This window comes from Urocitellus parryii, chromosome 5 (genome assembly GCF_045843805.1).
Source record: "Urocitellus parryii isolate mUroPar1 chromosome 5, mUroPar1.hap1, whole genome shotgun sequence".
Classification (NCBI taxonomy): Eukaryota; Metazoa; Chordata; class Mammalia; order Rodentia; family Sciuridae; genus Urocitellus; species Urocitellus parryii.
In genome coordinates, this window is record NC_135535.1 from 118,188,167 (window position 1) to 118,214,068 (window position 25,902).

At 48.8% G+C, this 25,902-nt stretch overlaps 1 protein-coding gene across 2 annotated transcripts in view; it reads right to left on the reverse strand.

Moving 5' to 3' along the window:
• Iqsec3 (IQ motif and Sec7 domain ArfGEF 3) overlaps positions 1-25,902 on the reverse strand; it is a 103,386-nt gene that overhangs the window by 28,255 nt on the left and 49,229 nt on the right. Inside the window, exons 3-5 of one of the 2 annotated variants that reach the window (XM_077798689.1) lie at positions 19,497-19,773; positions 6,500-7,623; positions 4,158-4,319 (exon numbers count right to left, since the gene is read on the reverse strand). In XM_077798689.1, coding sequence (XP_077654815.1) covers positions 4,158-4,319; positions 6,500-7,623; positions 19,497-19,773 — 1,563 coding nt within the window. Of the gene's footprint in view, positions 1-4,157; positions 4,320-6,499; positions 7,624-19,496; positions 19,774-25,902 lie in introns of those variants that run through there. The other variant, XM_077798690.1, reaches the window with a different exon arrangement.

Consider the following 25,902-nt stretch of genomic DNA (forward strand, 5'->3'; position numbering starts at 1 on the left):
TTTGACAGACAATCTGTCTTCATTTCGAAATGTCCCCTAAAAAGAACAATCTGTTATACTCTGGCCCACACATTTGAATGGAAATGAAATCATGAAATCTGACCCAAACATCACAAAGGAAGGAGTAACCATGGCGGAGGGAAGGGATGCACAGGAAACTTTCTGCTGGCAGCTCAGCGCAGAAGTTGCCCTTTGTGCATTTTCATGGAAATGATGGATACCAGTGCCCTCCGTGTGCATGTGAGTCACACTGGAAAGACTCATCCAGGCCAGAAAGGAGACCGCTCACTGTCGACACGGAACATTACCCCATCCGCTGGCTTTCAAACCTGCTGAAGCGAACATTTTGGGAAGGAAATAGAGCAGAGCTAAATTTCCCAGCCATGTGAAAACAGAGAGAGGGTGAGCACATATCCTCCAAGGATCCCGACTCTGTCTGTGGTCTGGCTCTTATTGCATCCAGAAAGGCTATCCCAAGTGCAGGGTGGTCCTCAGAACGAGCTCCCCTATCATCTCTCCCCTCCTCATCAAATTCCCGAAAGTCTAGCCAGGTTTTATCCGGTGGGCAGACCTGACTTCAGTCTAGACCTGAGATGTTCAAGGTCTCCCCGGGTGGGGATCAGGGTAGAGATTTCTGTCTTGCGATTTCAAGTGGGAAAGATCATAACAGAAATAACTAACATTTACAGTACATTTACTAAGCTTTGATTACTGAGTTAAGCTCTTCCTGTGTATTCTAAATATTTAATTTGCAGGAGGAAGGTCCTTTTATGGCCATTTTACTAATGTGGAAACTGAGACTGACTTCTCCTTGAAAAACCAACAAACAGGCTTGGCTGGTGAACCCTAGAGTAGGCATGGCCCTTGGAGCTCATTCTTACTTGCTAAAGTCTGGTGCAATACGTTCCTTTTTGGAATGCGTCTTCTGTAGAAATGAGACACAAAAGCCCAAGACGTCGGCTTCCAAGAGCACCGAGGGCCCATTCTGGAAGCTCATGTCAGGGCCTCCATGATGTTCAGACTCAGCAGAGGGGGCAGATTGGGCTTTGGTCCCGCCTCTGCTCCTTTCCATCCTAGCTTCTAAGAGTTGTCCCCCCAACACCTCTATCCTCCTCGTTGGGCTCCTTCTTGGGGCATGCCGTGGCTTGGGCTGTCTCGGTCTCCAAGGGGATGGGTGATTTATGTCCTTTTATTCAACAAACAGCTTTGTGTAGAAGGGATGCGACTTGCTGAATGCCACCAGGCGGGGGCAGGGAAGCTGTGCAGAATCCCAATGAAGCTCTCTGGGCCTGGGCAAAATGGCAAGGGGAGACTCTGCTATTGTGTGTGTTTGCTCTGGTGGGAGGAAGGGCAAAGCAGCCAATCCTAAAAGGTTCCAGATAGGGGGATGGAGCAGCAAGGGAAGGCCCAAAGCCCCAGCGTCCTAGTTGTGCTGCCAGTGCCTGACTTTTCTCAATTTTCCATGCCCTCCTGGCACTCTGTAGGAGTAGGCTTCCTCGTCCCTGGACAAAAATTAGGAGGGCTCCTTTCTGTGGGGCTGAGTGAGTTCAGAGGCTGAGTGTGCCAGGACCTTAGAACCCTTGGCTGCAGAATAAATCGAGGGGCATGGAGACATTCACTAGGACAACGTCGGGGCTCCACTCTGCACACAACCCTTCCCAAACCCAGGAGGCCCTGTGGTCTACCTGCTTTCTATGTTCATCTTTCACCTCACCCCATGGATGTCTGGGTCTGTAAGTTCTCTGACACCATGAGCCATGCCTATTCCTCCCCCCCCCCCAACACACACAGGATGCCCAGCACAGCCCTATCTTCAAAACACAGTAGGTACTCAATGTTTGTTGAATGAATAACAAATGTCATTTCATTCCCTATTAATCCTGACACCCATTATTGCCCTGGAGCCTGAGGGCTGCTCTGGGATACCTGACAGAATGACAAAGCATGACCCCAGTGTTTAGGGCAGATGATTCTCCATGGTGCCAACCAGTGTGTGACAAATGCACTAAGGAACAGGAAGAATGAGAGCTGCAGGACCAAGGTTTGGTCCCACCCTCTGCCTTCTCCCACTGGAAGAGCTCACCAAGGCATAATCCAGTCTCACCTACTCCAAGCCTGATTCCTTTCAGCAGCTGGCCCAGTCCCCAGCTTGGTCCCTCCCCAGCACAGGCTGCGGTGACTGGTCTGCGTCTGCAGCCCCAAGGCCCCCATGCTGGCTCCCTCAGCCTCCCCCACACTCAGTCACCGGGGAGGACGGCAATTAGTCTTCATTATGCTGCTCGGCCTGACCTGGCCTGGTGAAAAACTCCTTGTTCCCCACTTTTCAGATCAATGTAGACCTGGCACACAGGATCCAGAGACTGGCCACATAGGGACCGGGGAGGGCAGAAGAAAACATTCAGAGCCTGTGAGAGGAGCAGGTCCACTCTTGCCCCCAGAGCAGAGAGACAGCAGGGTCCCCTGGAAACATGGGGCAGCTGGAAAGAGCAAAGTGAGGAGAATGGAAAGGGACAAAGGCATGTGAAAAGGTCAGAACAATGGGGCAAATGGAGGGGCAAGAGGGAAACGAAGAAAATGCGATCTCTCTTTGGTATGTCCTGATGTGCGCTTTATTCTGTATCATTTCCTTGGAACACCCCTGTAGGATACCCCACATGGCAGGGCTGGTGATAAATGGTAAGAGGAGCTGGAGGTAGAAGAAAGGAGGGCCAAAGGGAAATGCTGAGCATTTATCTATTCTCTTTCCTTTCCCAAACCTTGGTCTCATCTGCACTGAGAGCATCAGGTCCTGGATTTCAGTTCTGGAAGTCAGAGGCAGGACCTTGGCTTTGCCGAACTAAGGGCCATCCAGGGATTTCAAGGTCTCTCAGATAGCACTAAGCCCTTGTTTTCCTACCTGCACTCAAACACCCCAAGAGTGAAGTCAGGGTCTGTCTTCAGGATCTCTAAGTCCCCTGAGATTATAAGCCATGGCTGTTCCCACATAACATCGACACATGGGATGCCCAGCCTAGTCCATTATCAGAAGGCAACTGGTCTACCCTTCAAAATCCAATACCCTGCATCCCTGCTGCCATTCCACAGGTATGTAACACAGCCCTGGCTCAGGGACACTAACAACCAACAGGCAGGGTAACTCCCCAAGCTTCCCAACCCTGGGGGCAGAAAGAGTCCCTGCCCCTCTCTCAGCAGGCCCTTGATACTTCAGAGGCAAGTGCAAAAGGGGCAGATTCTACCAGGACCTCTGAAGAAACAATTCTGCTGACTGTACCCAAGGAAAAGGGAGAGAAATGGGGAGGGTCCCTACAGAAGGAGGGTGACCGTCCATAAAGAAGTGAGCTTAGGGGACATAGTGAAAGAGAGAAGGAACACAGGGGAGTAGCAGGGGTCTCACCCTCCCTCCCCAGGAAGCAGGGGCTCCAAGGCTTTGATCCTCAGTCCCTAAGCAATGCCATCCCTGCCCTTTCACTCTGTAGATGGAGATACTGGCTAAGCACTGGGAAAGGCAGCTCTTCATGGTCCCCACCACATCCTTCTATTGGACTTTGAGATGATTTTCTTTGTTGCCATCCTGTGAGTTAATTTATCTCTATGAAATCAGTTCTTTTTTCTTTCTTTCTTCCTAAAATCCTCAAGCCAGTCCCCTTTCTTTTGCCGCTTCATGTTTTGCCCCCGCTGATCTGAAAAATGTGCCTGAGCTTACGTGTCCTGGGGGCTGGACAGGTGGCAGTGTGGGCGGAGGGGGCTGTTCCCTGGCAGAGATGACCAGGCGCTGATACATCCCCCCCCACCCCGCCATACACACACTTTTTTCTTCTTCCTCCTCTTTTTCTTGCTCTGGAGGGTGGCAGGGTGGGTGGACTTTAAGCTACTTTGATGTGAAGTCTCCCTAGCGACTCTAATGGCTCCTGGCCCCAGCACACTCTGAATGACTCTCAGGTAGAGACATAGGCTTGGTCCTGCGGGGAGTGATTGGCTAAAGATCACGTGACTCTACCTCCCTCGGCCAATCAAGAAGCTGCCGGGGCTGGAGCAAAGATTTCACCCAGGAAATCGCTGGAGACTTCACCAGTCTGGGCGGAGGTGCCTGGAGAACCTGGGCGGGTGGGGTGTGGGAAGGATGGTGAGGAGGGGAGCCCGGAGCGCGGGACACTCACTCTAGTACGTCGCGGTTGAACTGCTTCTTGCTGTTGCCCAGGAACTCGCCGATCATCTGGCGGCTGAGGCCCTTACGCTGGAGCAGAAAATGGGCCACACCGATGGGGGTGTCCGGGATGAAACCGCGCGAGATCAGGAACTGGATGCCCTTGTCAGGGTTTCTGGAGGAGAGGTTGGAAGTGGGGAGTAGTAGTAGAGAATGAGCCAAGGCTGTCTCTGACTTCCATCCTGTCTTCCTACCCGCGAAACCCATAAAAGGGCCCAGAGGTCCTTGGAAACCAACTTCCCAGGAGATGCCAGGATTCTTTATGCTGCAGAGGTGTCTCTGCTGATGCATCCCTCACCTGACCCATCTCACACAGAGGTTGGGGGCGGCGCCGGAAGGAGGTTAATGTGGAGGTCTTGCATAGGCAAAGAGAAGTCCAGAGCAAGTGGAGGCATAGCACCCTTCTCTATCCCTGCCTTGCTCGCTCTGGATCTTACCCTGAGGTCTCCCAGGTCTACTGAGGAGGCCCTTCCTTCTTACCTGTATCCTGAGCTCAATCTCGGGTCCCCACCCTGGAGTCCAGAGAGGGAGGGGGAAAAGAGGTGAGATCTCTCACTATGCCCCCCTCCTTTCCTTTGCACGGTGGACAAGGCTACTGATCTCCAGTGTGAGTCTCTCTGTGTGGGTGTGTGCCCTGTCCTAAGGCAATTGCTCTCTCAGTGCAGTCTGCAAACCCATGCTGCTCCCTGGGCTGAATCTTACTGGTTCAGGAGAAGATAAGTACAGAGATTGAGGGTAAGCATTTGGAACCTTTTATAGCACTTTGACATTTTCGGGACAACCAAGCATGTGATTGTTTTTCTAGCAATTCATTTTTATTGTGTTTTACAAAAGCATCAGCCCACGACATATTAGGTGAGAAAAAACCAAACTGGTCTTTCAGGAGGGATAGTTTGAGACTCTCTGCTTTGAGGGATAGGAGTATCTCAGTGTTTTTATGTGTAGGCAGAACTGATGCTGCGGCTGTGGGGGTAGGGTGGAGGCAGGAGTGAGGGCGAGGCTGTGCTCATCAGGTGAGGAGGAAAAGGAGAGATGGATTTGGAGTCCACTCTGGCTTCCCCTGGGTTTGCCTCGTACTAGAGTTGAACAGTGTGCATCCTGCCTCACTTTTGTGAGTCATTTTCTTTTCTATAAATGGCATAATACATATTACTAGATATTATTGGGAAGATAGCAGATGCTTTTTGTCAGCTGAACTATGAACAGCAGTGAGTGTCTTGAGGCCAGGGGCTGGGTCTTACTCATCTTTGTAGTTGCATGCCTGGCACTCAATAAATAATAGTTGAATGAATAAATGAACACACATGTAGGCAGGAGAGACATCAGGGCTATGAAGGAAGGGGTGAATGGATAGTGATGAGAATCTCATGGTTTTTGAATTTCCAAGAGAGGGGCATGTCTGCTTCCTCTGTTTGGCATTGTCTGTGCACATTCTGGTTGCAAGGAATAGTCAGGTTAGGATTTCTGAATTATGGCCATTCATTTCTCTCTTCCCATTCCCCTATTCTTTTTCTAGTCCATCTCTGCTTGCTTCATAGTTTCTTCCTTGTCTCCCTCTCCTCCTTTAATTCCTTCCTTCTCTTGATCTCTACCTGTATTCTTTTCACACACTCTCTCTCCTTCACCCAGTCCCTCATTTCACCAATCCCAAGAAATAATGCTGTTTCCTCAATTTCTTTTTTCTTCTTTGGTAGTGGGGATTGAACCCAGGAGCAATTTACCACTGAGCTACATCTCAGTCATTTTAAAAATAAAAATAATAATAATAATTTATTTATTTATTCTTGAGTCAAGATCTTGCTAAGTTGCTGAGGCTCACCTGGAACTTGCAATCCTCCTAGCTCCACCTACCAAGTCTCTGGGATTAAAGACATGGGCCACTGTGCCTGGTTTGTTTCCCTAATTTCTTATTCTGAGTGCTTCCCGCTCAATCTTCATACAGCTTGTTCCATTATTTACTCAACACTGGATTTTCTTTTAAATTCTCTCACTTTTCAAACCCTCACTCCAACTTAAATAGTAGTAGTTGTAAAAAAACCTGTATTTTATGTTTTCCCCTCTAATTCTTCTTAAAATAAATTTATAATGAAAAATAAAATGTGTACTTCCTAAATATTATCTCAGTGATCAAGTGTGACACAAAAATACCTGGAAAGACCTTGGGATGATGTGGTAAACTACCTAGCACCCAGTTTGGTGGAGAGGGAGTCCCCTGTAAATTCAAATCCACCATTTTTCAGTCCCTCCCAGGCCCTCTCCAGGTCCCCAAGGTGCCCTAGGCCAGAGCTCACTTACATGTTGAAGAGGTTGAGGCCAATGCGATAGAGGCGCTTGCGCAGCGTGTCGGTGGACAGCGTGGGTGACTTGCAACTAGCAGGGTTCTCGCAGTGGTAGCGGGGCAGGCTCAGGATCATGGCCTGCAGGGCTTCCTTGGAGGCGGTAGCCGATACTTCCGAACCTGACTTGGCAGACTTGGTGGATGTGCTGCTACTGCTCAGCTGCTCCGAGTTGTCGCCAGCCTCAGCCTCTGTTCCTTTCCCTGCCTCCCCAGTCTCCTCTTCTTCCTCCTCCACCTCTGTGGCCACAGCCTCCTCCACCACCGACTCCGCAGCCACTGGCCGGGAGGCTCCAAGGGCCCCACTGACTGCCACCTCGGGGCACGTGTCCTGGGAGAAGGCGTCCCCCTGACCCACAGCTGGGGCCTCCTGGGCCTCCTGCCCTGGGGCTTCGCCCTGCTCGGCTTTGCCGGCCACGGGTTCTGCTATGGCCTGGGCAGGTTGGGCGCCCAGGCAGTTGGCCACAGACAGAGCGGTGGAGGAGGAGACCGAGATGTTCTGGCTGGCGATCTGCACAGTGACGTCACGGAAAGCCATCATGAGGGTGCCGCTGTGGCTCTGGGGCAGGCCGGTGGTGGCCTCGCTGGCCTCATCTCCAGGCCCTGCGCCTGTGCTTTCAGGCTCCCTCATCTCAGTCTCCAGACAGGGCTGCCCAGGGCCTGCGTGCAGGGCTTGGTGGATCTGGTAAGCGCTGCTCTCCTGCAGGGAGCACATGGTCTTGAGGCTCCAGGTGTTCAGGGCGTCATCGATGGACTTGGCCAGAGACTGCACCTGCTCAGTGAAGGAGTCCTCCAACTCGGTGAGCGTGCCTGCGAAGGTGGGCGGCAGGGAGGGTGAGCGCACTAGCGGCAGCCCCAGGAGGCTGTAGCCCTCCATCAGGGCCTTCTCAGCCGCCAGGCTCTCGGCTGTGGGCGCCCGCACCTTGCGCAGGGAGATCCGCCGCGGAAGGCGGCTCTCCAGGAGCGAGTTGCGGATCTTTTCGAAGTTCTTGCTGAGCTGGTACTGGCGGAAGGCGGTTTGGATGGTGCAAGCAGCTCTCCGGGACACCAGATGGCCCCCGTACTTGTGTTCTAGCATTTCAATCTGCAACAAGGACAGCGGAAAGGGATCCATTAGGGAGGGATGTCACAGCCTGGATGGTAGTGGCGAATATCAGTTCAGTGGGTCACCTGGTCCAGCTTTGGTGGGGCCAAGGAATGCATTGCAGGGGACTACGAGGGGGCTCATGTCTGAACATTCCTACAGTGTCATGGCCTGGGATACCAGGCCCTTGGTAAGACTTCTAGCAGTGCAGGATATAGGATATGGGGGATTGGTGAATGTCCCAAGGGGCAGAGGAATAAGGTGTTGCCGATCATATCCAACCATAGCTACTGTGGTGGTTATCAAAAATGTTCCATCAGAGATGAGTATTGAAGGACTTATAGGAGAAACGCATGATATCTTAAATTTGCATTAAAATATTCTGTAATAAAAAGAAGGGTTAAGCAACACAATATTAATATTAATAAAAATATTAATAAACTCATTGGAGCTCAGTTATGGCCATATGTGAGTTTATTGTGCTATTGTTTCTACTTTGGTGCACACTTAAAAACATTAAACCATTAAAAATTAAACAGAAATGCTAAGGAAAAAAAAATACAAAAACCAACTGCTGCTACTCCCTCCCTGCCTCCTCAGCATTCATGTCACTGCATTGGGGACCTTCCCTTTCCCTGCAAACATCATAAGGATTGAGACCAGGGTTTGACTGCATTACCAGGACCCAGCCCAGGGTCTGGCATATGATAGGTGCTCAATAAATATGAACCTAATAAATAGATGGAGGTGTATCAGGAGTGTGGGTCTCAGGTCACAGTGTCCTGCAGTTCTACAATTCAAGACACTTTCATTCACAGTGGGAGCTGTCCAGCCAGGACAGTGTTCGGTGGGACTGGCTAGTGTTGCCTCACCTGAGCAGATTTGGCCCCAGGAAAATTTTTGGCACAGACTAGTTTGTGTTCAGGGGCTTTGCTCACCTTATCTCAGCTCTGGCCACCTGCCTATGGTCTTCTCTGTGCCGAGGTTGCTATGTTCTCACTTTATCCTTTATCAGAAAAGGACTAGAAAGAGTATTCTCCTGAGGTGTGAATGACCATTAACATTACCATACCTCCTGGAGGGTTTGCATTTTAAATAAGGAAGGAGGTTTAAGGGGAGAGGCCTAATTGGTGGTATTGCATACTCTGGTTCTCAGAGAAGTTTAGGAAGCAAGGAAATGTTCTGAGGTCCTAAAATTATGTCCTATAGGCTGGGGATATAGCTCAGTTGGTAAGAGTACTTGCCTCGCATTCATAAGGCCATGGGCTCAATCCCCGGCATCAAAAAAAGTCCTATCCATAGCCTTACCCTTCTCTTACATATTATGTTATTCCTGAACAAAGAATTGGAAAAGAGAAACTGAGACTCACCTCTCCAGGCAAGAGCAATGTCACCACTCCCATGTTCCCTGGGGACCATGGGTATGAGGAGTAGAGGAAGAAAGGCCAGGTTCACCCCTCAGTACAACCCTGCAACCTGCTTTCCTCAACCCAACAAAGGCTGCAGCTATACCACCCACAACTTCTGTAATGCTCACTGTTCCCCCCTGCAGGGTAGGATGGTGACCCACATCCTGGACCTTCAGAGGTGTCCTTTTAACCCAGGGGACCTTATGGATACAACCCGATTTCTAGTGACAATTCCAGGTAAAATGGGAAGTCCCCAGTGCTAGTATTTGGCTCTTCTAGTCTTGTCATTCAGTGCCCTTTCCTATTCCCAAACCTATGGAAGTCACACTATCTCTCCTCCTGTATCCAGCCCTAGCCCTACTCTCCAGGGGCAATTAGAAGCTTATTCAGATATAGGTATAAATGACCCACGAGGCTTCCCAAAAGTAGCTGCATTTTACAAAAGACTCTAAGCTGCAGAAGAAAGATTGACCAGTTGTGTCATGATCCTAGTGTTGTAGGGGTCTTCAAAGTATTAAAAATTATACTAGGATGGGTTGGGAATGTAGCTCAGGTGTAGAGCAGTTGCCTAGCATGTGCAAGGCCCTGGGCTCCATCCCTGGCACTGCAAAAAAACAAAACAAGCAAGCAAGCAAACAAACAAACAAAAAACCCATAGAAAGTGTATTGGTTATTGCAGTGTAACAAACTATTAAAAACTTAGGTGCTTAAAACAATGCCCCTTTATTTTCTCATAGTTCTTTAAATCAGTTGTCTGAGCATGGCTCAACTGGGTTCTGTATTCAGGATGTCACTAGGCTGAAACCAAAGTGTCAGCTGGGGTTGCAATCTTATCTAAGTCTTCTTTCAAGCTCACTAGTCTTGGCTGAAGCCAGTTTCTTACACTTGTAGGTCAGAGGCCCTCAGTTAACAAAGGCTGCCCATGTTTCCCTGCTGTATAGCCCAAGGAGCAACATGGAGTTTGCTTTTTCAAAGCCCACAGAGGAGTATTTCTTCCAAGGTTTTACTTTCTTTTAAAGGCCAGACCTGATTAGACCAGGACCACCCTTTTGATTAACTCAAAGTCATGTTGGACATATCATATCACATATTATAGGAGTAATAGCCATTATATTCATTTGTCTCACTCAAATTTGAAAGGAGGGGATTACTAATGTATGAAATATGATATGTCATGAGCTTTGTAATGTTGTGAACAACCAATAAAAAAAATAATAAAAAAAAAAAGAAAGGAGGGGATTATATAGGACCTGTACCTCAGGGGTAGGAATCCTGGGGCCATCTTGGAATTCTGTCTACAATACCAATGGGACAATTGTCTACTTGGTCTTTATCTGAGCAGCACTGCATGAACCCAAAGGAAATATGGATATCTGCTTCCAAGGCATTTTGTTCCTGCTCTAGCAGAAATCATATTAGAAGGGTGAGAACATTGTAGCTTGGCTCATTCTTCCTGGTAAACTCTGACATGTTCCCTGAAGCCTAGAATGGATATTTGGCCTTGGCTTATCCAGGAAAGTCCTCCAAAGGCAAAGTACAGAGAGCGAGGGGGAACTCATCATAAATTGCTTCCTTCCCTTTTAACTTCCATCACCCTTTTACCTCTCCTCAGGTGTGACAAGAAACTGGCATGAGACCCCGACTTTATATCTCTTTCTCATTGGCCTATTAGTGCTTCCTAGGGAAACCTTAGCCCAAGATTTATAAGATGCTACTGGCAACTGAGAGAAGGTATGAAGCCCATTGCCTGAGGTGTTCCAACATGGTAAAGGGGTCCATCTCCCTGGCATGGTGTCATCCTATTTAGAGGCAGAGACTTGAGATCATCCTCAGAGACTCCTTCTGCCAGTCAATGTCTAGGCTTCAACCAAGAAGAGAGAGAAAAAAAAACAGATTTTAAAAACTGATATTTATCCCACTCCCTAGACTTTAAGTTCCATAGAGGCAGAGACCATTCCTACCATATTAATTTCTATATCCCCAATGCTTGGACATTGACCAGCACACAGTAGAATTCAATGAATAAGTACTGAATAAATTAAAGAGAAAATCCCCAGGTCGTCTTTTGTGACTCTCAAAAACCTTCCTCGTCTGACCCAGTACAGATGACCTCTCCTCTCTTGCCTCCTCTGGACGTTCACGACTTGTCCCCTTCTTGCATTTCCAACCTCCACCCTTCTGTTTGCTGCTTCCCACCTGCCGGTGCACACCCTCCAAAATCTCCCCAGGATAAAACAGAGCTCCATTTGGCTCTCCTCCCTCTGGAGCACTCGTCAAATCTTGTTTTCCACCGCACTTCTTGGAAGACAAGTCTACCTTTTACCTCCCTCTGAAAATGAATGCCAAACTGGTGATCCAACTCCCTGTGCCCTACTCCTCACATTCTGGCTCCCACTCCCCTGGCCCATCCTCAACCTCCCTCCTCCCTCCTTGCTCCTGATGTTGAAATTCTCCTCTTGATTTTCTTGCCCCTCTATGGTTCCTTAATCTTAGACTCTGGCCACAAAAATCCCCGCCTGCTAGTGGGTCACCTGCCATTCTATACACATATTTTCTCATACAGTTCTGACATCTTCCATGACTTCCATGTTGGAAGTCATTAGAGCAGTGACAGGGAGCTGATAATTAATGACTAATTAACAGGGAGAAGTGGCTCAGGCAGAGCCTTTGTGGTGACTCTCACCAGGTTCCGTAGGCTAATGTCTTCTCACCTCTCGCCTTCTTTAAGAGAGCTCTTCGACTATCATAACATTGCTCTACTTTAGCGGATCGATGAGCCAACGTCTACTTCCTCCATGCTGGCTGAACTTGGACAAGTTTATTAACATCTCTGACTCTCCGTTTTTCTTATCTGTTAAATGAAGCTCATACTGCTGATTCTGTAGCTTGTTATGAGGAATAAATTATTTTCTCATGTAGCATCAGGCATATAGCAGGTACTCAGTCAGTGGTAGGTATTTGATGATGACATTGATGGTTATGTACATGACTCCCAAATCTCCACTCCTACCCTTGATCCTAGACCTGCATTTCCAGTAGCATATTGGTCTCTCTGTTCATCTATGTAAAGCCAACTCGTCTTTCTCCACCTCACCCTAATCACTTTTCTGTCTTCTCTTATACCGTCATTCAGGGTGGGAACCTTGTGTCTGTCCTTGGGTCCTCCTTTGCCCTGTCCTTTGCTTTGTCTCCTAAAGCCTCCATCCCCATCCTTTGTCCTTTCTCAATCATCCTCTACTTTCTGGCCAGAATGTCACACATGGGACTCTCATTGAATATCCAGCAGTCTCTAACTCTCTCCTACTTCCTCTCCCTCCCCCATTCACCAGATCCGGCACCTGCCTCCTCTGTTTTAACTGCACAAACTACAACACACCCCATCTCCACTGCCCACTGCCCCCACCAGCCCTGGGCCTCCTGCTGCAGCATCTGCTCAGCCTTTTCCTTCAGCCTCAACTTCACCCACCCTCATCCCTTTCCTCCATGTACAAATGTTCCCCTTTCTTCAAGACCTGTCTTGAATACCCCTCTTCCACTCAGCCTTCTCAATTTCTCCAACCACACAGGGTCTCCTTTCCTTTGACCCCCATACAGAATGTTGAGTCAAATTTCTCTTGGATGCTCAGTTTTGTCCATGAATCTTTGTGGTATTCCATCCCACCCATCCTTCCCTGTCTACCTTTCCCCCCACACTCCAATAGAGCATACGTTATTTCAAGTATCAAATACCACTTAGTCAACCTCAGACCCATCTATAGCACCTAGCATGGTGCCTGGCGTGGAGCGACTGCTCACTGAAAGGTATTCAAAATCAGTTATTGGTTCATCTCCATTTATTCCAACCAGTTTAGTACAACCATCTCCCACTGATTCCAGTTTCATGCTGGCTGTGCCCCCAGCTTGCCCTGTCCCCTGATAAGTCATTTCCATCCTTTTGCAGCCCACCTTCAATGCTCATGGTCATTGCTCTGCCCAGAACTCTCTTAGCACTCACAGACTATCCCTCAAAGGCAAGATACTAATATCTGTCTCTTTATCCCTAATATGACAGATTCATGGTTGGGATTAATAAATGTCTGTGGACATGAACTCAACTGAACTTTCTTCTATACCCCAGTGGAAATGAAAGTCCAGATTGTCTTACTGATCTGGGTGTGGAGCCAAATGCCCATCCTTTGTTCCCCTCCATGCTCCCTGACTCCACTGTCATAGGACTAAAGAACTCAGCAGTGCCCCAGGTCAGCTCCATCGATCCAAGCCAGGCCTTCCGAACACTCCAATTCTGTTTTTAACCAGGGTCAGGCCAAAGAGCTGAGAAAGGTGGGTGTGGGAACAAGGACAGTCCCATGCAGGGTCTCCAAACCCACTGACCCAGGAGCAGCTCTATTCATTTCTCCCTGAGCCCTATGAATCATGGGTAATTATGGTCTCACCTCCTCCCAAGAGAGCAATCTCTCAGCTTCTGCCAGAAGAAGCAACAGAGTGTGGCTCAGGGGCTCTATCTCTAATGCGATTCTCAGTGTTAATTAGAAAGGCTCCCTCTTTTCAGATTGCCTGACAAGTTAGCTGAGAGATGGTGGCCAAGTCAGTGTATGGGAGTGGGGGTGGGGGGAGTAGGGGTAGGGAGGTGGCATGGACAACTAGCTAGGGGAGGTGGTATAGGGCTGGGGTACATGGGCCAGGTGAGGGGGACTTTCAGACATGAGCAAGGATCTCCTCTGATCCAAGATTTCTCAGTTGAGAACATCAGAACCTTGTGTTTTATGAGCTTCTGGAATCTGACAAGGCAAACCCTAGCATGAGATTGAGCAGCAGAGTCTGGGGAGGGAAGAGACACTTTGGGGTTGTTCAGGAGGCCCACAGGAGAGGTGGACCTGTGCCGGATAGGACTGTGGTCTCCCTCAGGCCTGGGATTGTGTCTCTCCTGTGTGCCCACCTCTTGGCTCACTAACTGAAACATGGTAAGCACTCATCAGGAAAGGCTGCCCTTGGGAACCTCTGCTGACTACAGCCAGGCAGGCATGGGGGGAGTAGTATGATCAGCTAATCCCTGGGTCACAGAGACTCCCTCACATTGAGCTGCTCCAGGAGGCTGCTGCTCCATAGGCCCTGTGCATCTCTTTCCAAGGAGGCTATGCCCTTCACTGCAATAGCAAGGGGTGATAGAAGGTACTGGATTAAAATCATGGTCTGTGGATTCTTCATCTTGGCTGCACTACTTCCTAGAGCTGTGTCTCACTCTTTTCATCCCTGAAATGGTGATGGAATAGTGCCCACCCCACAGGGATATCATACAGACCTGGGAGACTGTTCATGGCACGTGCTCAGCCCTGTGCCTGACACACAGCTCAGTCAGCACTAGCTGGTACTGCCTGCGTGCCAGTAGAACCACTGGAACCTCCCTGAGGGCTGGGACTATGTTTTTTACATCATGGTGAACCCAGACTAAGCACAGGGCCACTATCAATGCTATTATCTAAAATTGAATGGGGATATAAGCCCTGATGAGCCTTGCCTTCACCACCATGCCCTGCAGGCTCATGCTCCAGGGCCCTCCTTCGGAGTTGGAAGGAGCCTAGAGACATTCTTGGCTCCTGCATGGATGAGGCTCAGAGAGGGGAAGTGACTTAGAAATGTAGCCATCACTCCTCCTTGGAGAGGTGCCCCATGGAGACTGGGCCCTGTGGCTGAGGGTGTGAGATCTCTTGGGAGGGGGACTGCTATCTGGGAGAATGTGCATTCTGTCTAGGGCCCAGACTTGGAGAACAAGACCTGGATGCTACTGACCGTAGCTCCACAGCCTCACGGTGCTTGACCAGCACAGACAGCTTTGCAACTTGCACGGCCAGGATGGACTGTGGATCAACAGTGTGCAGACCAGATTCAAATTCCCTCAAGATCCAGGATGGACTGTGGATCAACAGTGGTGCAGACCAGATTCAAATTCCCTCAAGGGCTTGAATGAATTTGGAAATCACCCCGGGGCCCTCCACTTTTCTGAAGGGGTCCTCTGTCCCCCTAGGATTAACCCAAAAAATCTCTGTGAGAGAGAGCAAGAGGGTCCTGGATAGAAGGAGCAGAGGACAATGGGGCAGGGTAAGAAAATCTTCTTGTTATGATTTAGATGTGGTGCCCCCCCAAAAGCTCAAGTGTGAGACAATGTAAAAAGGTTTGGAGGAGAAATGTTTGGGTTAGAGCCCAAACTAATCAGTGATTAATACCTGATGGGATTAACTGAGTGGTAACTGGGGGGCAGGAGGGGTGTGGCTAGAGGAGGTATGTCATTGGGGCATGGCTATGGGGTGTATATTTGTATCTGGCAAATGGAGTCTCTCTCTGCTTTCTGATCATCATGTGAGCTGCTTCCCTCTATCACACTCTTCCACCATGACATTCAGCCTCACCTTGAACCCCAAGAAATGGAGTCTGCTGTCTATGGACTGAGACCTCTGAAACCATGAGCCCCTAAATAAACTTTTCCTCCTCTACAATTGTTCTGGTTGGGCCTTTTAGTCACAGTGGCAAAATAGCAGACTAAAATAGGGAAGGGCTTTGGAAAAGGACATTCAGGAACAGAGAAACTCAAGGCTGGGCCTCATTCATGCATTTGTTTGTTTGCTCATTCATTCATTCATGCGTTCTCCATATTGAGCATTTCCAAAGCTCCAGGAACTGTGCTGGGTGTTGGAGAATAGTGGTGGGAAAGATAAGGGCAGCTTTGCATGCACAACTTGGGAGCCACCTGCTCTTTTGGTGGACTATGAAGTGAATGGTGCCCCTGGAGGTGTTCGGTGCACAAGCTGCTCCACCCAGTGGCTTGAGAACAACATGGTTCTTGTCCTTATGAGTGGGACAAATATCAGATAGCAGAGTAAACTATGGGCATTCAGTGGATGCCCCTTGAGCCTAAGTCTGTGTGGAGACCACCCAGGTGAAGCAGGACTGTGGATAGGCAAGGAACATTCTCAGCAGAGGAAGTAACATCCACCAAGGTCTGGGGAAGGCCCAGAGGCAAAGCACACCTGGACGGTTCAGGGAACGGCCATAGGAATGGCTGGGACTCTAGTGTGGGGTTGGGTCTGTGACGGGGAGCCTGCAGAAGACTTTGTACTGCACACAGCTGGAAGCCACCGAGGGCTTTCACACCAGGGCACAGCATGGTTAGATTCAGCTACAATCTGGAGACGAGGTTGAAAGAGGCACCGCTCAAGAAGGGGAACCAGTGGGAGTTTTCCCAGGGGCATAGGCAAGACCCCCTCCCCATCTCTCCTTATGTCACTAGGTTTTTCCTCCCTCTTGAGCATCTTCTTCATGCCAGGCACTGTTCTAGGACCTGGAGAATAATAATGAATAAGCCCCTTGCCCTGACTTCAAGGAGAAGTCAAGTCAGCAGGAAATAAAAATCCAAGGCTGAAGAGCAGTGACAGAGATCACCTGCATGTAATGGGTGTCCTGGGCAGCCTTGGGAGGGTTGGGAGGCTGCCAGAGAGGAGGAAGAAGTACCTAGGTGATTCCTAAGGCAAGGAGGACAATGCGGGAGTGTTGACGGGAGTAGGAACTTCAGATATGGAAGTAAAGAGAATAGCATGAAAAGCCCCAAGGAGACATATGAGGTTGTTAAGACCCACAGAAGTTAGGCTGCTTGCCCAACGTCACGCAGCTCATTAGCAGAAAGAGAGAGAGAGAGAGAAAGAGAGAAAAGTAGAGACCAGTCTCTTGTAAATATGTGCTGTTCTCAATCACCTTGCCAGCCCTTGGTTCCCCTTTGGCCCTTTTCCCTCGCCCTCAGACTATGCTTGGTCTAGAAAGATAGACAAGCCAGGGGACATGAGCTGTTCCTCAAGGCTGGACTCACTTGGCAAGAGGTCCTGTGTTATATCCTCTGCCAGTCCTCACCTTTCCTGACCTCATCCTACCAGCTTGACATGCAAAACCATCAGTTAGAATTATACCTATTATCAAAAAGTCTGAACACCAATCAGAATTCTTCACGATACTCTATAGCCACTCAGTCAGTCAGAATTCAATGAGTCTCCAGCCCAAGCCAAAGCACAAGTATTCTTTGGAATTATGAGCTGGATACCCCTGAAGTGGAACAGCAATATCTTTGCAAGGAGCAGGTAAGAGCATGTTTTTTTTCTCTCTTGGTACCCTATCCACTTCTTGTTTTGTATAGCATGGTTATTTAAAAACAAGACTCACTGAAATGTTATTATGTCTAAGATGCTCTGCTAGACGCAAAGGGAAGGGTACAAAAATGAATGCAAGATAGTTTGTGTCCTCAAGGAGACCAGAGAGTGGTGTGGAAGTGCATGGACTCTCATCTGGGCCAAGTGACTCCCAGGTCACACTGTCATGTTCCTGATGGATCATCTAATAATAATAAAAAAACCTTATTACTGGGTATTCTATATTTTAATTGCTAAATAAGTTAAGACCTTCCCTTCCTAAAGCTATCACAGTACCATGATTTTTACCTGGAATGATGAAAAACACATCTAGTCACTTTTTCACACGCCAGTACTTCCATATTTAAAACTTGGTTTCTTTCCTCTCTAGAATTTCTTCATGATCCCAACTCATTCTGCTCTCCTTCTTCAGGAAACTCAGGATTCTCATTTCACCTTTAAATTCAGCCCTCAGAACAAAGCACAGGGTGCAGACAAGGCCCTGGCCACTAACCCTGAGGCTGGGGCCTTATTCGCCCTCCTGTGAAGGATGCTGAAGGTGTGTGCGCTGTGTTGGCAGCTGCTCCACTTAATTCTGGTGCACCCTGAACTCACAGTAGACTGAAACCCTAAAGCCTTTCTCCCAGAACCTGGCCTGCCCACCTATTTACTAGTGCTCCAGCCTTTTCTAAGTTACAAGCAAAACTTTAGATTTCTTCCTATTTGAATTTTTTCATTTTAAATACCCTTCTGATAAGATATTTTTTTTAAAAATCTTAGATTCTATGATCAAGATGTTAGCTATTCTCCTTCAGCTTTATGCCGTTAGAAAGTTTGGAAAGTTTGGGAAACGTAACTTTCATGCCTTTGTTCAGTTCTTTGTCAAAATGATTGACTTGGACAGGACCAAGGACAGCACTCACTTAACTCCACTGGAAGTGGCACTGATAGAAAACCAGTGTGTGTGTGTGTGTGTGTGTGTGTGTGAGAGAGAGAGAGAGAGAGAGAGAGAGAGAGAGAGAGAGAGTGAGTGTGTGTTCTGGTTGATAACAACACATATGATTACATTGTCACTTAGTCCATCTATTCATTTCTGGTTCACAACTTAGTCCATCTATTCATTTCTGGTTCACATAAATATCATGGGAGATTCTGTTAAAACACTTCACTGAAAGCCAGATGCACTGATACAGCTGGCCCCTAATCCAAGATAATGGCCTGGATTGATGCCAAAAGAAAGAAAAGAGGTTAATTTGGCTTGACCCAGTCCTATAACTTTACTACTTGCTTCCTTTCCTAAGATTCACCTTGTCCACTGGATTAAATAACGATTCTTTGGATCCTACACATTCCAGAGCCAGTGGGGATCTTAGAGGTGATTCAAAGTCTAGTTCCCAATTTTGCTGATGAGGAAACCAGTCCCAGAGTGCTTAACTATCATCCCCCAAATCACAGGTTAGCAGAGGAACAACAAGGATTGAATCCCATTTCTGTCTCCAAGTTCAAAGCTATTTCTTAAGAGCATCACATAATCATATCTTTCTCTAAGCATGTGTGTGTGTGTGCGCGCACACACACACACACACACACACACACACACGACTGTCTGCACCCTGTGCTTTGTTCTGAGGGCTGAATTTTAAGACTTTCCTTCCGGTCCCTTAATTGTCCACTAAAACATACAGCGGCATCATCTTTGTTTTAGGCTCAGTGGGACCCCATGTCTGACTGACCACTTTTCCCTCCTGCTTTGCAGAACAGCAAATGAAGGCCAAGAACTCCTTCATGGGATTTGGGGGATCTCTAGACTCCCTGAACTGGGTTAATCTTGGGAATCCTCTGTCTACCTAGAAAAGGACACTGGCTCACACCTCATTTGCACCTGTGTGCCTGGGCATTAGGCTTGCCCTGGGTGGACATGTGAGCTGGGCTCTGTCTTGTAAGTAGAGTGGAGGTGAGGACTTTTTCAGTGAACATTTGATTCCTTGTCTAGGGGCCTGTGGGAAATTTTAGGCTTCCTGCACATTATGAAGGGGACAGAGTCCCTGCATAGACTGCCTCAGGACAGCCCTGTCGTGTAAAGGACCTGGATGGGAGTTGGGCAGTGGCCTGTGGTTCATTCCCTGAGGAACCGACTCCAGGGAAGGGCAGATTAGGTGGCTCAATGCAGAAGAACAGGGCAAGAGGGTGTGCCTGCAGGGTGGGCCCAGAGCGGGAGGTCCCTGGTACCCTGGACAGCCCCCAAAGGCAGGGCCCCTTCACCACCCTCCCCGCCCCCCTGGGAGGCCCTGGGTACCTGTTTATTCTTTAGGTCAAGGGAGAGTTCGTAATCCGAGGCGGCAGGGGCGTGGGAGCAGAGCGCTGTCAGGGCAGGCTGCTGCTGGCCGGGGGAGGCCACGCGGTGGGGGCCGGCCCTCGGGGAGGCACCCCCCGCCCCCGGCCGCTCCTCCTCCTCCTGCAGCTCCTGGGCTTGAGCCTTCGGGGCATGGGCACTGGGTCTGCCGGCTGCCACCGCCGCCGCTGCCACCACGGAGTCCTCCATGCCCCCACCAGCCTGGGCGCAGGAGCCATCGCTGTGAACAAAAGGCAACGGGTGCTCGGTTGGGGGAGAGGGGGACAGGCATGTGGCCTGACTTTTCTGGCAACTGGGCCTTTCCAGTGAGGGGGACCGCTGGGGGTGTCTTCTGCAGTCCCCCCTAGGGAGGGGCTATGATGATGGCCAGGGGGTGAACCTGAACTTGGGGAGGGTATCTCAGATAGAGAAAAGGATCAACAGTGGCCAGAGTCCATGATGCTCTGCTTAAAACTAGAAGCCGAGAGGTTAAGAATGACTGTCTTCAGATCTGGAATCTGCCTCTTCTCAGCTATGTGTTCCTGATTTAACTCCGGTTACTTAACTTCCCTAACCTCTTGTTTCCCCATCTATAAAATGGGCAGAATCATGGTACCTACCTAAAGGGGAATTTGGACGGCTAAAGTTAGTTAAAATTCTTAAAACTGCCTGGCTCATGGTCACTGCTATATATAAGTGTTAACTACTTATCAGTGCTTGGGCTCCAGGGCCATTAGCTTAGGAAGCTGGAGGGAGTGAATTTGCACAGAAGCAGTGTCATCTTTAGCCCAAACGCGTTTGGGGCAATGAGAGATACTGAAAGGCCTGGCTTGAATGTAAGCCTCTCTAGGGTGGGTGGACTCTGGTTTTGGGAGCTGGGTCTTTGAGGAAGAGGGATCTGGTCCTGCTGGGCTGAGGGAGGCATCTATTCTCTCCTGGCCCCTCTTCTCTTTAAGGAGCCATTAGCAGGCTGAGCATGGCTGCTGCCCTCCTGCTTACCTAAGAAGACAGCTCTCTGACAGAAGCAGCCACACTGCAGCATACTCTGGGGAGCTAGTGAACTCAGGTTGCTTTTATCCCCCAACAATCTCCAAGTTAGCCCCTCCCTCAAGGCCCCAAACCAAACCACCTTCTCCAGGAGCCTACCCAGGTGACTGCAGCTTTCACTGCCCTGCCTTCTAGAAGAACACGTCCTTAGAGAGTTGCTGCCTATTTCTTGGAGGAGGAGCAGCATCATGCTTACCAGCAGGGGCTCAAATCCAAGCCCAACTACTGAGTGGCTTGGGGCAGGCTGTTTTGCCTCTGATCCTTGGTTTCCTCATCTGTGTAATGGATGTACTAATGCCTATCTCGTGGGGTTGTAGTGAGGAATATAGGAGTCCATAGATGTAAGGTGTTCAGCAGAGAGTACATGCTCAATAAATAAACTACTTTTCCCCTTTCTAGCCCTTCTTAGAAGCCGGGGCCTGATTTTATCTGATTCTCATATCCCCAGTGAATGTTGGACAAACACTGAGTACTCAATCAAGACTTGTTGATGAGTGAATTAAAAAGAACCCCCAGGGTCCTGGGAGTGGCCTCTACATAGACAGGGATAGAGGTCAGGACTGGAAGGGGACTTAGGGTCATCTAATGCAGCCTGGCAACCCCTCCTCTTTTACAGAGGAGAAGCGGGGGGCCCAGGGAGGTGGGGCACTTTGGCACAGAGAGATGGGCAACTGCAGGACTTATTTCTTCTGAAATTTTGCCTTCATGGAAGTTTCTCCAAGTCATCTCAGAAGAAGGACTTCTTCTCCTTGGGGTGCCCAGAGATGTGCGAGAATAACCAGGAGTGGGATGAAAAGTGCTCTCTTTACCTGATCTCCATCTGTCCCCCCACACCCCCTGAACCCTCACAGCTGAAGGATGGCTTATGGGATGACCTTGGTAATAGGGAACCCTTGTTGCTACTGCAGAGTTCTTTGCTCTACCATTTCTCGTGTGGCTACCAGTCAAGCTGCATGGTTGGATGTAGGTCTGGGCATCTTTGATATGTTTTTTTTTTTTCCATTAGCATCACCAGAAATTTCTTTTTAAGACCTAACTTCAACTCCTCTTGCTGTAGCACATGCCCCTTTCTTCCCTCAGAGAACACGAAAATAGTCCTTTTCCACCACGAGCACAACTTGCTCCAGGGCCTGGAGGAGCACTCCGCCTCACCGTCTCTTCTCCAGCCTGTTCTCAGCACAGACACCCAAGGCTTCTTCACTCCAGAGGTTTCCAAGACTCTTTAGGGAACTAGTGGCTACTCAGGGCCACAAATATCTAGAAGAATAGCCCTTTTCTTGCTTTGATTGTTGGAATATGCCTGGCAACAGATTCTAGGTGATTGATGGCCCTCAATGGCTGCATTCAGCTAATGACAATGAAGGGTAGGGGGTAAACGCCACAGCACCCTTGTCCTTTGGGTGGGATAACTGTGAGGCAGATTCTACACCATTTTCCAAAGTTCCTAGGGAACTGATCCCTGGCTGCCCAAAGCAGTGACTGGATCATTTACAAAGACCACATTGGCTTCCTTCTCTTCTATATCTTGTTTTCCCACTCTCCTATGGGTACTTCCTGGGGTCACCTTGTCCCAAATAAATTATTGGCATTAAAACAAATCAACTTTTAGAAATAACAGAGGCCCTTGGCATAAGCCTCTGTTTGTGGCTGCCCCTCTGGATATAGACAAAAGCTACAAGGCCTTCTTCCTTGAGTTCATTCACAAGGCCTGGGAGCGAGGCTGTGCACAGCCAACTCAGGCATGCACATATGCACACACCGTGTACAGAGGCCAGTCCACCAGAGCCCACCAGCCCCAGGGATCCAGGTTCTCTGGCTAAGAACACACTCCACCTTTGTCTGCTTATGCACAGGGACCCAACAGGCTGGAACCTTCCAGATGTATCATGAAAGTGTTGGAAAGGGGATCTTGTCCTTGCCTTCCTGCCCTAGACTTCCCTATAGGCTGTTTGGTGGAAGGAGGCCATGGAAACCTGGAGAGCACTCACCAATATGGCAAAGTCTTGGGTTATATAGTAGAGGACAAAAGACATGAGTTTTCGTGTCAGGAAAGGGTTAAAAATGGCTCTGCTACTTCCTATGTGATGTTGGGCAAGTTGCCTGTCTTCCTTTTGGCTTTATTTCCTCATCTGCAAAATGGATATCCTAATAAGAATTTTGCAAGGTTGCCAGTGGGAACAGATAAGGCATGCACAGCCCCTAGGACAGTGCCTGGCACTCAGAAGTCCTTGATCAATGGTGACAGTGGTGGTGGCTGCTTGCTTTTTGAGCTAGACCCCTACAACATAGAGTCTCAGAGAAATCCACAGAAAAATAATATGGAGGGTTCTCCACACTTGGCCTTCCTGTCAACCTTCACAAAACTGAAACATGGGTTTTCCATCATAGTTCACGGCCTTTTCCAGCCCTCCAGATGACCCACGGGAGCAGCAACACGGTGAAGAGATTTTAGATGGCACCAGCTCATGGGATCCATGGCCTCTGAGGAATCTCTGGGTGCTAAGCACCTGCCAGGGCAGGCCCATCAGCTATGCCCACCACAATGTGGGGCACTTCCTGGATGGGCATTTGTCCAGTGCCCACAGCATAGACCAGTGCTTTGGTCACTTTGTCAGGGAACAGAAGAGGCCTGAGTGCTCAGAGCATCAGTAGAATGTTAGTAGCTGAGGATCACTAGAATGTTCTTGGCTGTTTTCCTCTCTGCACTCCGTGTTTACAGACAGTCTGAGGAAAGGTTGGAATCTTCATCCTAGGCTATTACAGAAGGTTGGATCATCTATTTCTTAGGGACCATCTTCTTCAATCCACAGGATCCAGAACATCTTTCCTTCCAAGACATAGTCTCTTCAGCCTCTAGAAGTTGCTGGATTGAGCCCACACATAAGCAGCTGCCATCGCTAGGGGGTTAGATTTTTTAGGACAAGAATCCTGTGGATGGGGTTCATTCATTCTTTCATTCTGTGACATGAATATCTTCTTTCTTGTTCTTTTCAGTTGGACATCTAAATTTATTAAAACTTAGATGTAGTAGAGACTACTAAAATGCTAAATTGTACAGTAATTATAAAAGGGACATATTACATGATTTGTCCATGAAGTTCTAGAGTGTTTGTGTGTGTGTGTGTGTGTGTGTGTGTGTGTGTAATTTTTTTGATACTGGGGATTGACCTCAGGGGCACCCAACCACTGAGCCACATCCCCAGCCCTATTTTGTATTTTATTTAGAGACAGGGTCTCACTGAGTTGCTTAGTGCCTCCCCATTGTTGAGGCTGGCTTTGAACTTGAGATCTTCCTGCCTCAGCCTCCTGAGCCTCTGGGATTAAAGGCGTGTACCACAATGTCTGGCTATATTTTCCTCCTTTGGAAGATGTATACTTGGAAAGTAATAGAGAAACAGGAGGAGGAAGGAGGGAAGGGAAAGAGGAAGTACTGGGGACTGAAGTGAAGCACATCATGTTCTTCGCCTGTATGATTATGTCAAAGTGAACTCCAATAGTGTGTATAACTATAATGCACTCATAAAAACATTGAAAAGAGACTGAAGACACATAAGTCCGTCACAGAGTATTCACTTGTAAAGAAAAGAGTTCTCACCGCAGGCCTGGGACTGCTATCCTTGGAAAGCCCTTCTTCAAAGGTCAGTCTTTGGCATCTGGAAACTTGGATTTCGGGAATGTCACCATCATTCCCTCAATGATGAAGATGGCTCGCTGCCTAAACTGTGGCACAAAATGGTTTATGTAAATGCCTGCTTTCCTTCTGGGAGTCTAGAACTCAGGTACCTACTAGGCAGAGGGCATCTATAGGACCAGCTTCCATGAAAAATCCCTGGGCACTATGGTCCCCATGAGCCTCCCTGGGAGACAACACTTCACACTTCTCACAACTTGATGCTGGAAGAACTGCATGACTCCACTGGGAGAAGGCTCTGGGCAGCTTGGTCTGACTTCATTGCATTGTACCTTTGGCCTTCCTCCAGGCCTTATTCCATGTGCCTTTCCCCTTGTCTGAGCTTCTGCCTTATGTCCTGTCTTTGTAACAAGTCAAGCCATGTAGCTGATCAGATGCTGAGTCCTGGGAGTCCTCCTAATGGATCCCCAAAGCTTGGAGTGGTCTTGGGGACTTTGAACATAGCACTTTAAAAAAAGTGAATCACTTCTTCTAAGCCCCTCCACTGAGCTCCAGGGTGATGGCAGGGGAGGGTCCTCAAGATCTTGGCTCTCTTCGGCTCCCCGTCCAGCTGCTGAAAAAAATTCCTTGAGTGGCAATATAAGTAAAACCATGGAAGGAAAAAATAGGATGTGAAGGGCACCCTGATGAGGGAGTTCTTAGAAAGCTTGGCTTGTCCTTGAGACATGAGGCTGATACATCTGCAGGGGCCTGGGCCATCAGTGGAGGTCAGCCCCGGCATGAGAACACAGGATTCTAGTACAGGAAGTGAAGATCTTTGAGAAAATGGGGAACAAGCAGTTGCTCAGAGGAACATCGCATGCGCTCAAGATCACAATGACCTGTGTGACGAACCCCAACATCCCTTCAAAAGAAGGTGACTCAGGGGAGAAGCTGGCTTAGGCTCAGAGGGATGCTAGGCACCTGCTGTGCATGCCTGGTCCTGGCACATAGACAGCTCCCCCAGGGTCCCAGGGAACTCTTCATCCTTTCTGTCATTTCCCATCAGAGCTGACTTCTTAAAATGCAAGTGCTTTAATGCTCAAAACCCACCAGTGACTGCAGAGTACTGATGGATAACGTCCACTCACAATCCTACTCTGTCTCCCTTTCCCGTCTCATCACCACCAAGTGACCTATCCACTTTGTCCACACTGTCCCCATGTCCATCAAGCCCTTGCAGACAATTGCACCTCTCAGAGGATCACCTCCATCTGAAGTACCTTCTCTCCATGCCCCCCTGCCCTTCCACCCAGGCCTTTCCTCTGCCTTGTTAACTCCTTCAAGACTCACCTGCTGCCCCCCAGGAAGTCAGACCCATCTCTCATGTGCTCTGATAATCCTTGGCACTTGATTCTCTTTTAGCAATGACCACTTTGTGCTCTAATGTGTTTCTCTTCTCTATCAGACTCTGCCATGTTCACCTTTTAATCGCAGGTGCTTTTCACAATAGGTTGGTTTGTAAGACGTGTTTCATAAATTTTGAATAAACAGCTAGCTGGATAAATGGTTGGCTGGCTGGCTGCGGGGGATGGATAGGTGGGCAGATGTACAGCATTTAACCTATGTACTTTCTCAAGGACAGAGATACTGAGATGGAAGGTAGACTTGGCAAAGCACCACCTAGACCTTCCTTGGTGGCAGGACCTTTTG